The sequence below is a fragment of the Artemia franciscana genome, chromosome 16, assembly GCF_032884065.1.
Source record: "Artemia franciscana chromosome 16, ASM3288406v1, whole genome shotgun sequence".
Taxonomy (NCBI): Eukaryota; Metazoa; Arthropoda; class Branchiopoda; order Anostraca; family Artemiidae; genus Artemia; species Artemia franciscana.
In genome coordinates, this window is record NC_088878.1 from 1,127,747 (window position 1) to 1,145,206 (window position 17,460).

Genomic DNA, 17,460 nt, shown 5'->3' on the forward strand with positions numbered 1-17,460 from the left:
TGATTTCAAAGTGTACGAAATTTATGTAATAGGCCTAATGATGTTGAATACAATCAAACTTCAGATTGCCTTTTGTAACTTAAAATTTTCTTTGAAATCAGAATTTTTATTCGTAAGCAAAAAATCTTATTAAATTGGAAAAAAATATTTATGATACTAACCATTAATAATACTTTGGCAATAAAGAAATGAACTGGAATTAAACTTCAAAAAAATATTTTTCAAAAGAGAATTTTTTCAAAGAAAAGTAAAGATCCATATTAAAAAACAAGCTAAGCAAAAATAAAGTCAAGCCGGAGAAGAGACGTTTATGAAAGAAAAGTAAAAAGCATTATTAAAGCCAAGCGGAAATAAATTCTTATAATAATTCAAACTTTAAACGACCAGAAATTATCTTTATTGAATAAATGAAATCCAAAGCGAACCGGAATTAAAATAATTAATCACGTCAAATATAAAGATCAAAGATATTGATATAAAAACAGATCAATCCTAAAGTGAGTAGAAATTAAAATGAAAATCAAGTATAGTTTTAAAACAGGAGTAGCTTTAGAGCCAAGACTGTTCCCTAGGGGTGGGGCTTAGGGAGTGAACCTCCCCCCTGAAATTTTCGTCCGACTCGTAAAAACGTAACAAAAATGGGTACTTGTGTAATATACGTCACTCAAGTGCTCTGTTTCTTTGACGCTCAATCCTAATGAAATAACAGAGTATAATGAAAATATAATACTTTAGAATTATATACAGCATAGCCATATACAATCAACCATAAAGAATAATCCATGGATAGGCATTCATGTCGTAAGTATATGTATATATATATATATATATATATATATATATATATATATATATATATATATATATATATATATATATATATATATATACTAGCTGTTGGGGTGGCGCTTCGCGCCACCCCAAAACCTAGTTGGTGGGGGCGCTTCGTGCAAACCCCCCCCCCCCCCCCCCAGCCCCCCCGTGCGCGTAAGTCGTCACGCGCCATATTAGTCACGCGCCATTGTAGTTGTGTCCCTGTGTCCCACCTGTGAATATAGATAGATAGATATATATATATATATATATATATATATATATATATATATATATATATATATATATATATATATATATATATATATATATATATATATATATTATATATATATATATATATATATATATATATATATATATATATATATATATATATATATATATATATATATATATATATATATATATATATATATATATATATATATATATATATATATATATATATATATATATATATATATATATATATATATATATATGTTTTTAATTACGTAAAACTTGCGAATATACGACATTCTTCGCTGTCCCATTGTCTGTGCATATAAATAGATCGTCAGGTTTACCGACTCTTGAACATGCAACATATAATTTTCCATTGGAAAAACAATCCGTATTCAGATCTATACCTCATTATTCTAATGATTGCCCTTGAGCTTTGTTGATGGTGATTGCTAATCGAACATTCCCTGTGTCCCCGTCGTCATTTATGTATCCCCCCTGTATCCCCCGGCGTCCCCGTTGTAGTTGTGTCCCTGTGTCCCGGTCGTCATTTATAATTCCTGTGTCCCGGTCGTCATTTGTGTCCCGGTGTCCCAGTCTGTAATTTATCTTTGAGTGTCCCGGTCGTCATTTATATTCCCTGTGTCCCGGTGTCCCGGTCGTCATTTGTGTCCCGGTGTCCTGGTCTGTAATTTCGTCAGTCGACACACATGACGTCAGTCGACAAACAACTTCATGACGGAATAATGCTCAATCCTCATAATGACGTCAGTCGACAAACATGACGTCAGTCGACACACAAACATGACGTCAGTCGACACACAAACATGACGTCAGTCGACAGACACACAAACAAACAACTTATTTTTATATATATATAGATATATATATATGTATATATATATATATATATATATATATATATATATATATATATATATATATATATATATATATATATATATATATATATATATATATATATATATATATATACCCAAAAATGCGTATAGACAAATTTTGATGTATTTTAAAGTTTTTTTCTTGTACCCACCCACCTGAACAAAAATCCTGAATATGCACTTGGTTACAGCCTCCTAAACCCCCCTCTCCGCCCCTGAGCCTTCTAAAGTTTATTGCGTCATTTTAGCTTTACTGAAAACCAGGTAGCCTATTAGACTTCTTTTTTAATAATTAAAACTTCAAAAAATAAAAAAAGCGTTAGATAAAGTTTTGAGTTACTGAGATATCCAGGAATTAAAATCACTATACATTAACCATTCGGACTATTCAAGCTATTTAAAACATATTTAGTTTTTAATAAAACATAAATGACACATTAGTCTTTAGAAGGCTTGGGGGGGGGTGGAAGGAATCCATAGCCTTATCCACAACTTTTTTTGGGAGGAGAGGGGGGTAACAAAAAATTAAAACAAAGTATCACAAATTTGTGTGTTTGCTTTTGTTACGTTTTTACGAGTCGAATGGACATGAACTCCCCTTCCCCGGATACGGCCTTGCTGGAACCCCATGCTGTTTTTTAGACATTTCTGTTCGTTTTAAGTGACTTGATTATTCATTTTAATTTCTATTCATTTTAGTATTTCTCTGTTTTCCTAAATCACTCTCTATAATCTTCGTGTCTGATTTGATTGTTTATTGTTTCTTCTTAAGTTAACTAAGGGGATGACAAAGGTTTAATTTGCCAGAACTTTAAAGAGCAAGCAAGACACGAAGTAACCTAGAAAAAGTGCTACATTAGTCAAGGTTTGATGTAGCATAATACTAAACCTTGTGCAGGTGGACCCTGTAGAAGACCCTGCTGGTGGACGTACACCCATCACGTTCTCAGAAACTTTCATACCGTCCCAAATTTCGTCAAGTCAGTAAGACACACGTCAAGATGAAAATATAAGTAAGTAGCACAAAACTTGTAGGACATGGAGCGCCATTAAACCTTCTACAATTTGATCAACCTGACACCTTCTTAGAAGCATACAAGAGGGCCCATGCACCACTTTCTCGGGATTATTTTCATCTATTGCCAACAACATATGTTAAGTTGACAAGACCAACATATGTTAAGTTGACAAGACCATGAAAAAATACATAGGGCACTTCTACTGCGGGATACCATCCTGGGAGGATCCTCTCAGGAAAGCTGCGAAATAGGGCGGAAGATCCAGATTTAGACAACGGCCTCATCATGTTTGGTATGCGGTGGCATGCTCCAGCAAGCCACTCAGGGGCTGGTGTTCCTTCCCGAAAAGCTTGAGACTGGTAGGTACTGCAAGTTGCAGACTCCTGCCTTTTTGGGGTTACCACCACCCTTGCTGAGCTTATGAAGCCTTATGACCGCTCCTTATCTGATGAGGCTAAGTCTGTCTTAGGAGATCTTTTGTCTGCTGTTTGGTCCAACTACCCCTTTAGCCAGTGTTTAACAAGTTTTCAAACGGAAAAGACAACCTTGGATTGGACTTCCTTCCAGTAGACGACCAAATGCGCGTTCAAAGACAATTCTTACGGATATGTTTACTGTTACCACTGCAATTTATGTCGTCTCCAATCCGAGTTGAACCACCTACAGCATATGGTGAATGATGTCTCCCCTTCTGTCATGTGTGTATCCGAGAAGAACCTGAATCCTAGGGTCATTGATAGTGAGATCAACATTCCTGGTTACACTCTGCTAAGGCTGGATTGCGAAAATCTGAGAACCTCGACTTGGTGGAGGTGGTGAAAATTAAAAATAACTTCCCATTTATCGCACTTTCGATTTCTAGCGATAACGAGGTCCTTTGGGTGAAAGGAAACCTACAAAAAAATTTTATTGTTATTGGTACAGTATATAAACCACCAAAAATGAAAATCACCGAACATCTGAAAAATTGCTTGGAATTTGTGAAGCAAAAGTTCCCTAAATCAGGTATAATTATCCAAGGAGACTTGCAACAGTCATCGTGGTCACTGCCTGAAAAGTCCCGCGACTGATGCTGAAGGCATAGCTCTGCTAGACCTGAGTCGTGCTTATGGCTTAAAACAGCTTGTTGAATTCGAGACTTATATTTGCCCTCATGGATCATCCCAGCTTGATCTCTTCTTAACTGATCATTCGGATTCCTTTATTGTTGAAAGCTATCCTTTTGCCAGCGACCTTGTGGCAGCTATAGCTCGTGGAAATATTAAAATACCTCCACCTGTAAAGCATGAGCTGATCATCAAGCAGTATCACCGCACAGACTGGGATGGTTTTTGAAACTTGTTATCGGCAAAGCTATGGAGTAAATTTTTAAAAGAAGTCCCACATAAAGCAGTGGAACTTTACGAAAAAGTGATTACAGAGGCCATTGAGCAAGTCATCCCATCAAAAACAGTAAAAGTCTCCTCTTAAGATAAGCCTTGGATCAATGCTGCTTGTAGAAAGGCAACCAGGGCCAGAAAGAAGGCTCACAAGAAATGGCGTTTGACTGAATCTGATGAGGACTGGGCTGCTTTTATTAGCACTCAAAACGAGTCTGTTATAGCTGCATGTCAAGCTAGAGTCTTGCAAACAAGCTAGAGATTACAAATACAAGTTTGTAGACAAACTGAAAAGTGCCCCTGCAAAGTGGTGGTGGAGGGTCGTCAAAGAAGCTCTACCGTCATCTAAATCAACATCAACTCAATCGCCTCATGTTGAAGGGACGATGATCCAGTTAAGCCGGAAAAAGGCAGAGGCTCTTGCACAAGCCTTTTCAAAAGTCTCCCAGCTTGATGAAGACGGAGTCTTCCCTCCCCCCTTTTGCCACGAACAAATGCAAAAATCACCAGCGGTTACATAATTATTAGTAAGGGGCTCAGGACGATAAGCCAGTTGGATATCACCAAAGCTTCAGGACCTGACACGATTGTCAATCTCATCCTTAAAAGATGTGCCCCTGAACTTGGTGTTCCTCTCGCCTCTGTATAAAAAATGCAGCGGGATCGTTTCCGAAAGCCTAGAAAATTGCCCATGTGGTCCCTGTTCCAAAGGTAGATTCCGACCTTACTAATTTAGAATCGTATCGTCTAATAAGTCGGCTGTCCTGCGTAGGTAAAGTTAATGAAAGTGTCATTAATAAGACCCTTTACCGATATCTTGAGTCACATCTATTGTTAGCAGACACGCTATATTGATTTTGCAGAAAACAATCTACATTAAACTGTCTGGTTGCACAGTATCAAGAGTGGGCTGAGCTGAAGGACACGATATTCGCCTTCTCTCCCTTGTACTTGTACTTACTTACTTGGGTCATGTTCGAGCCTTGTCCAGGCCCATCGTGGCATCCTGAATTTGCCGACAAGCTTCCCTCCATCGTTCTCTTTCAAGTGCGACTGGCTCGATCAACTGAATCCATTGTCTATTCCAGCAATGCCCGTGCTTCTTGAAACCTCCCATTGGCTCGAGGTTGACTCTAACTGTCGATAACCAGTTCTTTTTCTGTCGTCCAGGCTTCTTCCAGTGCGTAAGGGGTTGGCATTTCAAGCACTGTTTGCTGAACGAGTGATCCGGTCGGCGCAGTGTATGCCCGAACCACTGTAGACGTCTCACTTTGACAACATCTGAGAGAAGTGGTATATCACCACATCTTCTTCTGATGGCATCATTAGAGACGCGGTCAGAGAGACGGAGGCCAAGAATACATTGTAGACACTTATGGAGGAAGACGTTCAGGTCATTAGCTTCCCCAGCTCTGAGGGGCCACGTTTCGCAACCATAAAGAAGTACAGAGAGGACCAACGCGTTATACATCCAGAGCTTTGTTCGAAGGGAGATCTCATTTCGTAACCAGAGACACTTCCGAAGCTGAATGAATGCTGCCCAGGCTGCAGAGATGCGGCTTTGTATTTCGTTTAAAGCTTCGCCCTTGGGATTTATTAGGGAACCTAGATATTTGAAATTCTGGACCTCCTCGATTGGGACGCCATTTAATGTGATCGGAGTTTCATCTAGCCCAGATTTGTGCATTGATTTTATTTTCGATTGGCTGATCTTTAGTCCGGTAGCAAGGGATCTAGCAGCAATGTCGTCTATCATGAGCTGTGCTTCTGTTACAGACTCAGCCAAGATATCTACATCATCGGCGGAATAAAGGTCTGTTATTGATAGTGTTGGACTGATTACCACACCTTTGTATTTGTCAGGGGTCTTCATGATCTGGTCGATGACAAAGTTAAATAAAATGGGTGATAGGGCACAGCCCTGTCGTCAATTGATAGTCCTTTAGAGATTTCTCTGTCTGCTCTTACAAATGCCCTCGTTCCCTCGTAATAAGCCTTAATTAAACGGACAATTTTTTCCGGCACTCCATCATTTTCTTACTCCTACTTTGTGTTTTTTATACTTTTACGGGTAATGAAGTTCATTCGTTCATTCATTCATTCATCCCTCATTGCATCCCAGATAGCGTTTCTCTTCACCGAGTCAAATGCCGTTACAAAGTCGATAAAGACTTGTATTGTTTCCTGCTGGTGTATAAGGCGGTGTTCCAGGATCTGTCTCATGCTAAAAATGTGATTGCAGTATCCCATACCAGGTCTGAATCCTGCTTGATTTTGCCTCGTCCGACTGTTCCTTATATTTTTGAGCCTATTTAATACTATTATAGTAAAAACTTTTGCAGAAATCGGTATCAAGGAAATTCCTCTATAATTTGTACAATCGGCTCGATCCCCTTTCTTAAATACAGGAATTATTACAGAGGTCCTCCACTCTTCAGGAATGTATTCATTGACCCAGACATCCGTAAGTAAGTTGTGGAGCTCATCGATAGCCGCTTCTTTAAGGGCCTGGAGAAGTTCAGCTGGTAATTCGTCAATGCCAGGGCTTTTATTATTTTTCAATAGTTTTATGGCATGGATAATTTCTTCTCTGCTTGGAGGGGCGATATTGCAGTCTTCATACACGGATGGTGGCTCAGAATTGTTATGGGATGGAATGGGCTAGCTGTGGTCATTTTGTGGTGGGTGAAGGAGCTCCTGGAAGTGAGTACACTAGCGTTCGATACGATCTTCTTTGCTCGTGAGGAGCTTGTTGTCCTTACTAAGTAGCGTGGGGGTAGATCTTTGCTTCTTTTTCCCGTTTGATTCGCCTAGGAGCTGGTAGAGTTTCCGTGAATCATTGCGTGCAGCAGCTTTTTCCATTTCACAGGCTACATTAGACCAATATGCTTGCTTATCTGCCTTAGCAGATTTGTGACAATCTTTAAGGAGTGCTTTAAAAGAAGCAGTGTGTCTATCGGTTCATTTGTTTCTTCCTTAAAGAGAGTTCTATTGTCTTCTGTGAAATCCATCTTTTGGGTTTTTTGTCCCTTACTCCGAGAATTTCTATAGCTGCCTCTTTCACTTGATTTCAGAACTTGTTCCAGCGCTTTTCTATATTTAGCGATGGGTTGAAATTTTCTTGCTCGGTCATGGCTCTTGTCTCTGTCTCAGAAATTGCTTGATTAGTCTTAAATTCTCGATCATAGAAGACCAATGACATCGCAAAAGCCTTTGATCGTGTATGGCACAAGGGAATTCTTTGTAAACTGAAAGACTATGGAATTGATGGTCCACTATTTGAGGTGATTGCTGACTTTCTTCGTCAGCGACCATTGCAAGTTGTCCTCGACGGCTTCATATCAAAAGAACACCCAGTCTTATCAGGAGTACCCCAAGGAAGTGTTCTTGGACCAACTCTTTTCTTGGTGCTCATAAGCGACTTTGGGGATAATCTTGTGAAGAAACCTCAAAACTTTGCTGATAACACGACAACAAAACATCAATTGCATAAGACGAAGATCCCAGCTAACCCCCACAAGGAACTTCAGGCTGACCTGGAGAGAATTAAGGCGTGGGCAGATACATGGCTTGTAAGTTGCATGGCATCGAAAACGAAAGAGTTCCTAATTTCTAAGTTGCGTAACACGAGAGCTCATCCTGATTTCGTTTCCAAAGAAGAGACAATAACGGGAGTTGATTGACTGCTCCTATACAGAGGTAATTTCTCTTCGGATCTCTCATGGACTGAGCATCTTGGTAAAATTAGATCCTCCTGCTCCAAGAAGTTAGGAGTTATCCTAAGATGCAAATTTCTTCTCCCTGATGAGTCTATTCTACCACTTTTATTTTCATGCATCTGACCTGTCATGGAATATGTATCTTCTCTTCGCTGGTGCACCAAAAAACCACATCGCTCCACTGCAACAAATTCAAATCGAGCAGTTCGTGCAGCAACCTCTGGCAACCCATAAGCTAAAACCCCACAGCTGATCCAAGAACGCCTCGATGTGGCGTCCATGTCGGCTTTGTACGAGTACTTGTATAAACCTCCATCAGAGGAGCTATCGAAGCTCGCCGGATAGAGTAAAGTCCTTGCGATCAACTCGTCGAAGTACAGCTCGTCAGGAATACCTTGAGCAGGATACTCCCCGCCAAAAATATCTGAAGACGAGTTTCACCCAGCGATCTCTTGCCACATGAAATAGATTGCCGGCAAAGGTAATCCCGGAAAATCCTTCCCTTGACGCGTTCAAGAGAAGGTATAACAAATACCTCAGTGTTGGAACATGAGGTAATTGCCAGGACTAGCGGCAAATCTATCACCTGTGATGGAGCCCTGAATCCTGTAAGAATAAAAAAGAAAACTCATGGGCACGCAACCCAATTCCATTGCTACCCTGGGTCTTACTAGCCCTCTTCTTAGTCTTTTAGAGCGGTACGATTTGACCTTTCGGGTTGCAAGATTGACAAAACCGCAGAACTCCAGGCTACTTTAGCTACTACTGCTGCTAACAGCTTGTCGCAATACTAGGGCACCTGTCGCCAACATAGGTAAAGACTGTGTCTGTTTTTGGCTATATTTACCTCAAGGTTTGTCTCTGATCGAAGGATAAGGTATTGTGAGAGGCAGCTGTGAATCGTAGTCACCATATTTTGCAAGCACAGATTTATTCATTGCGTTGATACGATCTTTATCTCGAATTTTGATTATCCCTAATGTTCTATGACTATCTAACTTAGTTCTGTCGCAAGATGGATGGATGGATTATAGACCATATATCAACAAGGGAAAATGACATCATTTTTATACATTCCTGAAAAAGCCCTATGCCAGCTGTGCCTCTCACTTTGACTATCAACTGTCATGGCTATTTCTCTATTTAGCCATGGATTGATGGCAACTTGATTTTATTTAAAAATCCTAAAATCTCCCCGTTTGCCTGCAAGTTTGGGGGACTTGTTGGTCATGTGTCAATCCCAAAACACGGTAGTCTGCCTGAGACTATGCAGGCGAGCCTATTGTGATTAGGTCACTTGTTCGCCTATAATTCCAAGCAAATTCAGCCCCCCCCCCCTTTGCATACATGTCCAGTCAACATTGACATCATGAATTAACCCAGAAATCCCGATCATCCCTAAAGTTCTATGACTGTCTACCTTAGCTCTGCCCAAAGATAGAGGGATGGATGATTGACTCTATCAAAAAACGAAAATGACATAACTTTTATACATGAAAAAAGCTTATGCCAGCTGTGCCTCTCACTCAGACTATCAACTGTCTTGGCTTTTTCTCCAATTAGCCATGTATTGATGGCAACTTGATATTAATCTGTATTATATAATAATCATTATATTATCATGCTATGTTAGCGTGCGTAGCTGTGTTTTTCTCAGGTGGCTTGGGGCTGTGGTGAGTTGTTAGTACTTGTAGTAGTAGTGGTAGTATTACCATAACAAAGAACGACTACAACGATCAATGCCTATGAAAAACAAGGAAGAAAGATGATTGTCGTTTTTCTATCGATTGAGTAAAAACAGCCTGATAGACTTCCAGACGAGAAGCACATATCCCCAAAAGTTTTTCAATTAACTCTTTCAAAAGAAGACTCAATTGGCATCTGAGAACCTCGTTAAAAGACCAAAGGCAAATCGAATATTGCATTGTACCTGGTGCCGCAAATTTAAGAACGAAAAAAAGACCTGAATTGAAAATTATAGGAAAGCAAAGCATATATCTTGAAAATCAGTATATTTCTTTAGGGAGACTTTAGGTTGTGTTTTAGTATTGAATGTATTTTTAAAATCAGTATATTTGTTTCAGGAAGGACTCTGCGGCCCCACTCATCCACTGTTTACTTTCTCATTAAGGCCTTTATTTATGAAACCATTTCCGAAAGTTACTGTTGTTATTTTTGTTGCCTTTCATATTTTTAGAATATGCTGAATTTCTCCACTGCAAGGGTAAAAAATTTGCCGACTTTGATGAAGTGCGACGGGAAATCGAAGCGGATACGGATAGAATAACTGGTTCAAATAAGGGCATTTCGAATTTACCTATTAACCTAAGAGTTTATTCGCCGCATGGTAAGTGGCTCAATATTACCTCTTGGTTTCTTCCTTTTCTTACTATCGATAGTATAAAAGGTACTTATATGATATACGCCCTACCTAATGTTCTTCTAATATGTTACTCTGATGCTCAATCCTAATGAAATATACCAAAATAAGATAAAAATATAATACTTTAGAAACAAATTTGGGCTATATATTTGTACATTAGGGGTAGGTGGGTGTCTGGGTACGGCAAAGTATAGTGGGTCTGCATGCCTAATGTGTTAAGTACAATTATTCTCCATATAATGTAGTAATAATCGTTTTCTAACTTCACACTGTCCAAATACTTTAACCCCACCCCCTAATGTACAAATATATAGCCCAAATTATATATTTTCCATCTATTTTGTCACTTCTCTTTGTTTTGCCTCATGCTAAGCTGAAAGAAACTAGCGAAAAAAAGCCGGTTTAATAATGCGTCGGTGAATGAACAGCATTAGGTAGGGCGTTTATCATACAAGTACAGTGTACTGTATTAGTATACTATTATGCTATTACTATACTGTATATTACTATAGTTTAATTCGATTTTACTTGTGAATTTACTTTGATATTTTGCTATAAAATTCAAAGTTTTTACCATGCCTCTATCACTGAATGACATTGTAGGAGTACATACTCGCTCAAATGCGGCCATTGCCTAAAGAATCAGACAATCTGAAACATCCCAAGTGGTAATCGGGGCATTATAAATAATGCCCGGCTAGGTATTCAGCCGCATACTTTTAGATAACTTTTGTATGCTGTTGAAAATAGGAGGGCAGGAATAGGGAAATTTAACCTGGCATAATTTATCCTGACAAAACTCATCCTACGTTAATTTGAGCCCACTCCCAAGTATACCCAGCAAAACTCAATACAGTCGAAATTAAATCTATGTACAATTCAATCCAAGCAAAATTTAATTCGCGAAAAATTCAGCCTGGCAAAATCAAGGTTGTTAATGGGGGAGGGATTCTCTACCCCCTTTCCCTTAGAATTAAAAAACTCTATTTTTGGAATTTTTCATTCAAAAAAGTCAAAAACAACTACATTTTCCCGTCCTGAATTTTGAACGTATATTTTTAACCCCTGGAAACAAACTTGTAAGTTTCTACCTTCACCTGTTCTCAGAACTAAAAAAAAAAAGCTTATATTTTGTTTATCACAGCTAATCTGTTTTGGTTATCTTTTTGTGTTGAATTGTATTATGATATGACTGTTTCACGCTGTTAATATTTGTAATTTTTTGTCCTCAACAACGTTATTGTGTATAGATATATCTCTCAAATGGCCAATTTGCCGATAGAACACGTTGATAATTTTGGTTTCTTTTCCCCCATATCTCGTTTCCATCGATTTACCATTGGGAAGCTTCCAAGACTAAGGGGAAATCTAGTTAGCACTACAAGGTCAATAGAATCTATGACCAGGGGAATCCTACGTGACTAGTGTGTAAGTTTTTTCGTTTATTCGGTTGTTGAATGTTTGAGCTCATTTACAACGCGCATGTTTTGGGGGTGAACGCCGTGAAGAAAATTAAGGCCGTGATTAAGTGAACTTGAAAACATCGAGCTTCAGAATTGAAGTAAGGTTACCCTTCTGTCTTTTAATTCTCTAGAGATCGTCGATTGTCAAAACTTCAAATAGCACCAATTATCAAGTCTTGTCAAAGGTTTTGATTGACAGCTTCCTTTGGTGAGATGCTTCAGCCGAGAAATAATAATATATTTGACAGTGTCTTGCAAAGCTTGGTTACCGACCAAGGGAGATTAGAAAATGAGCAAAAGAGCACTATCATTCTCAAGTACAAAATGCCCATGTATATGCAACTGTGACGGCATGCATGGAATGCATTTTAAAATTTATTGTTTTTTCCACTTTATTTCCTAGGGATAGGCTATTTAAAATACCTCATTTCATTAATTCGAAACTAAACAGCGAACTTAGTTGAAAGCTTTCTTCGAGGATTCTTAGAAAACCAAAGTTTTCTTACAAATTAAATTAAAAAAAAAATAAAACTGAAAGTAAGGAGTGACATTAAAACTTAAGACGAACAGAAATTACTTCGTATATGAAAGGGACTGCTTCCTCATGAACGCCCCGCTCTTTACGCTGAAGTTTTTTACTGTTTTAAAAAATAGAGTTAAGAGGAAGAGTCAGACTTTAGCGTGAAGACCGGGGCATTGATGAGGAGACAGCCGCTTTCATATATGAAGTAATTTCTGTTCGTTTTATGTTTTAATGTCACTCCTTACTTTCAGTTAAAAACACTTGTTTTTATTTAATTTAATTTCTTAACGTTTTTTAATCAATGCATGTTTTGATTTATGCTCTCCACAGATGAATAATTAAAACGAAATTTGGGTATTTATTTTTTTGGCTAAATGGGTTTCTCATAGTTTTGATCAAACGATTTTGAGAAAAAAATAGGAGCGGGGAAGGAGGTATAGTTGCTCTCCGATTATTTGGTTACCTGAAAAGGCAACTAGAACTAGAACTAGGCAACGTAACTTACAAATTAGCTTACGTAAGGAACTTCTGTATTCTCACATTTTTATTACATATATGAGGGGGGCTCACCCCCTCAACAGTACCTCCCTCTTCACACTAGAGCTTAAATTTTGTCCCGATTTCTTAAGAATGACCCCTGAATTACAAAAGCCGTAGAATAAATAGTTGAAATTCTAAAAATACTTTAGTGTAGAGAGCGAGGTATTAGGAGGAGGTGAGCCCCTCATATGCGTAATAATTTCTGTTCCTTTTAAGTTTTAATGCTGCTCCTCACTTTCAGTTGAAAAAACTTTGTCATATTTATTTTTTCATTGTTTTTTTTTAATAATAGTAGGAAATCCTGCGCTCCCTTCATGGAAATTTTCTTCCTCCATGAAAAGTTTCCCCAGCATATCCCTCTCTTCTCAACCCTGCCCCAGACCAAATGAAAACGCCCCTGAAGACGTCTGTACACTTATAAGGATTTAGTTATAAGGATTTCCGACTACGCTGAATAAAATGGCTATCTCAGAATTTTGATCCGGTTACTTTGGAAAAATAATTAGCGTGGGACGGGGGCCTAGGTGCCCTCCGAGATTTTGGTCACTTAAAAAAGGCACTAGAACTTTTCATTTCCGTTAGAATGAGCCCTTTTGCAGCATTCTAGGGCCACTGGGTTGATACGATCACCCCTGAAAAAAAAAAAACAACAAATAAACACGCATCTGTGATCTGCCTTCTGACAAAAAATACAAAATTCCACATTTTTGCAGATAGGAGCTTGAAATTTCTACAGTAGTGTTCTATGACTTTTAGGCAGATCACGGATGCGTGTTTATTTGTTTTTTTTTGTTTTGTTTTTTTTCCAGGGGTGATCGTATCCACCAAATTGTCCCAGAATGTTGCGAGAGGGCTCATTCAAACGGAAATAAAAAGTTCTAGTGCCCTTTTTAAGCGACCAAAAAAATTGGAGGGCACCTAGGCCCCCTCCCACGCTAATTATTTTCCCGAAGTCAACGGATCAAAATTCTGAGATAGCCATTTTATTCAACGTAGTCGAAAAACCTTATAACTATGTCTTTGGAGACGACTTACTCCTCCATAGTCTCCGTGGGAGGGGTTACAAGTTAAAAACTTTGACCAGTGCTTACATATAGTAATGGTTATTGGGAAGTGTACAGGTGTTTTCAGGAGAATTTTTTGGTCGGGGAGAGGGGTCGAAAAGAGGGGGATATACTGGGGGAACTTTCCATCGAGGACTTGGTCATGGGGGAAGAAAATTTCCATGAAGGGAGCGCAGGATTTACTAACATTATTAAAAAAAAAACAATGAAAAAATATATATGAAAAAGTTTTTTTTCAGCTGGAAGTAAGGAGCAGCATCAAAACTTAAAACGAACAGAAATTATTACCCATATGAGGGGCTCACCTCCTCCTAATACCTCGCTCTTTACGCTAAAGTATTTTTAGTAATGTCAACTATTTATTCTACGGCTTTTGTGATTCAGGGGTCATTCTTAATTAATTGGGCCAAAATTTAAGATTTAGTGTAAAGAGAGAGGTACTGACGACGGGGTGAACCCTCTCATATGTGTAATAAAAATATGAGAATAAAAAATTCTTCACGTAAGCTAGTTTATAAGTTACGTATATCTTTTACTTATAAAACCATTCGTAATAAATTAAATTTCTAGTTGCCTTTTTTTATTAACCAAAAAATTGGAGGGCAACTAGGCTTCCTCCCCCGCTCTTTTTTCCCAAAATCATTCGATCAAAATTATAAGTAAGCCATTCAGCAAAAAAAAAAAAAATTCAAATTTTGTTTCAATTATTACTCTGCGGAGAGCCAAAATCAAAACATGCATTTATTCAAAAACATTCAGAAATTAAATAAAAAAACAAGTTTTTTCAACTGAAAGTAAGGAGCGACATTAAAACTTAAAACGGACACAAATTACTTCGTATATAAAAGGGGCTGCTTCCTCATCAACGCCCCGCTCTTTACGCTAAAGTTTTTTACTGTTTTAAAAAGAAGAGTTGGGAGAAAGAGTCAAACTTTAGCGTAAAGAGCGGGGCGTTGATGAAGAAGCAGCCCCTTTTATATACGAAGTATTTTCTGTTCGTTTTAAGTTTTAATGTCGCTCCTTACTTTCAGTTGAAAAAACTTGTTTTTTTATTTAATATATTTAAAATCAGCATTAAAATGCGATTCTTTTGATGTAGCTATTGGTACCAAAATTCCATTTTTTAGAGTTTCGGTTACTATTGAGCCGGGTTGCTCTTTACTACAGTTCGTTACTACGAACTGTTTGATAAAGTTGGAGGACAAGCAATATAAACAAAGGTATTTTATTTCAAATGACAATACAATTAAGTATGTAACTACAAAGAAGGATAGAATGTAAGGAAAATGAATTTTCCTGTTACCGGTACTAGACGATTAATCTTATAAGTACGGCTCTTGTATTGGAACCCCCTGTGGAACTTTGGGATCAAAGCATCAATGAAGAATCCTTTCAGCTTGGGAAAAATCTTTTCGGTCCAAAAGCCTGGATTGCGGTCTATCTTTTCAATGTAGAAGTCTTTCTGGGTAAAAATCATGAAAAAGCAAGTATATAGCTGAGCACATTCAAGCTGACTGATTGTACTTGGTAAAAGTAGTCGTGGCCTCGTTTGGGGTTGACCAGTCCATTCTTTCCAACTTCCATGCAATAGTCCGCCTTAGACTCTTTTCGGTTCTTTATCCACTAGCCTATCCCCAAATTTCTCGCAGTTTCGCAGTTCCATACCTCGCTTTGATTTAATTTTCCCCATGATTTCGGCTTTGTGTGCATAACTTTCCTGAAGGCTCCTGACTATTTCTCATTTCTATGTTTCTTCATTGCATTGAAATAATTTATGAAAATTTCACACTATTAACAAGCAGCTGATTATTCCAGCTTGTCATTTTCGTCTCTAGGGGTTATTATCGGCGATCTGAAACGATTCTTTATGGCAACCGACTTGTAAAAATTTCAGGTAGCTGAAAATATTCTAGGGGACTGTTAGAAAACAGGAAAATACATCAAAAAATGGTTCCAGTCATCTTATAGGTTATTGTCTTCTGCACATGATAGTACCAATTTTGTTCCAAAAGCAATATCCTTCATAGAGTACACTTGTGAAAAATACCTAGACATTTTCTAAGATTTCTAAGCAATTAGAGGAAATAGAACAAAATCCTTTCAAACATTTTGTAGCATCTTCAAGAAGCTATGGCCTGATATTAAAAGCGGCATCTTCCGCCAATGAATACTTGAGTACTTTTTAAATATAAATTTTCAATTTAACATGGGATTTTCGAGTTCCATCAGTTCACTTAATCACCCCCTTAACAGCTTTATTAAATCGGCTTAGAATCAATTATAATGTTCTTTGGATCATTTTCAGGAGTATTTACAAAATATTTTGACGATTCCCATAAAAATGGACATAGGGTATACCTGCTCACGCGAGAGATAGCGGGCTATCCCCATGCTCCTGTTGGGTGCCTGGAAAAATGAAGGCTGTGAAATGTACTATTTCTGGGTCTTGATGCCCTACTATCTGAAAATCATCCTAGCCCTCTTCCCTTAGAATCACGCATGTGGGAGCCAATCAAACAGTTCGTGGTAACGAACTGCAGTAAGGAGCGACCCGGCTCAATAGTAACCGAAACTCTGAAAAACGGAATTTTGATACCAATATATACATCAAAAGAATCTTCAAGGAGGATATTTATCATGGGGAAAGAGATTTTCCGTGAAGGGGTCGCTGGATTTTATTAAAAAGCAATGAGAAATTAAATATAAAAAAAAGTTTTTTCAACTAAAAGTAAGGAGCAGCATCAAAACTTAAAACGAACAGAAATTATTACGTGTATGAGGAGGTTCGTCCCCTCCTCAATATCTCGCTCTTTACGCTAAAATGTTTTTTGTAATTTCAAAAGAGCTATTTATTCTAATTAAACAACCTTTGTGATTCAGGGGTTATTCTTAAAGAATTGGAACAAAATTCGAACTTTAGTGCAAAGAGCGAGGTATTAGTGCCAAGAGCGAGGTATGGTCTATTGTGAGAAATGGATGTACAATATTTTGGCCCCTTCTCTTCAAAGTAAATGTTCTCTTATCTCCTATAAGAAAAAACAAAAAGCTTCTGAAAATTTTAAGTCGATCCTCGAGCCGTAAAACAAAACAGGGTATACGACCAAACTACGTAAAACGTCACACCTTTTAGTGAAATATATATTAACTATACTAACGTATATTAACTCTACTAAGGTATATTAACTATTAACTCTACGACAAAACAGGGTATACGACCAAACTACGTAAAACGTCACATTTTAGTGAAAGGTGTATTAACTATACTATGGTATATTAACTATACGACAAAACAGGGTATACGGCCAAACTACGTGAAATGTTGTCACCTTTTAGTGAAAGGTATATTACCTATACTAAGATGTTTTAACTATTAACTATGTGATATCTTTGAACTGTATACATTACTTTC

The 17,460-nt window shown here is 37.9% G+C and overlaps 1 protein-coding gene across 13 annotated transcripts in view; it reads left to right on the forward strand.

Annotated features, from left to right (window-relative positions):
* Positions 1 to 17,460, forward strand: part of LOC136036885 (dynamin-like) — a 134,406-nt gene that overhangs the window by 16,060 nt on the left and 100,886 nt on the right. For all 13 annotated transcript variants that reach the window (XR_010619808.1, XR_010619809.1, XM_065719233.1 and 10 more), the window contains exon 3: positions 10,276 to 10,425. Coding sequence is in view for 11 of the 13 variants with exons in the window: in XM_065719233.1 (XP_065575305.1) it covers positions 10,276 to 10,425 (150 nt within the window). In the remaining 2 variants the exon portion in view is untranslated. The remainder of the gene's footprint in view (positions 1 to 10,275; positions 10,426 to 17,460) is intronic.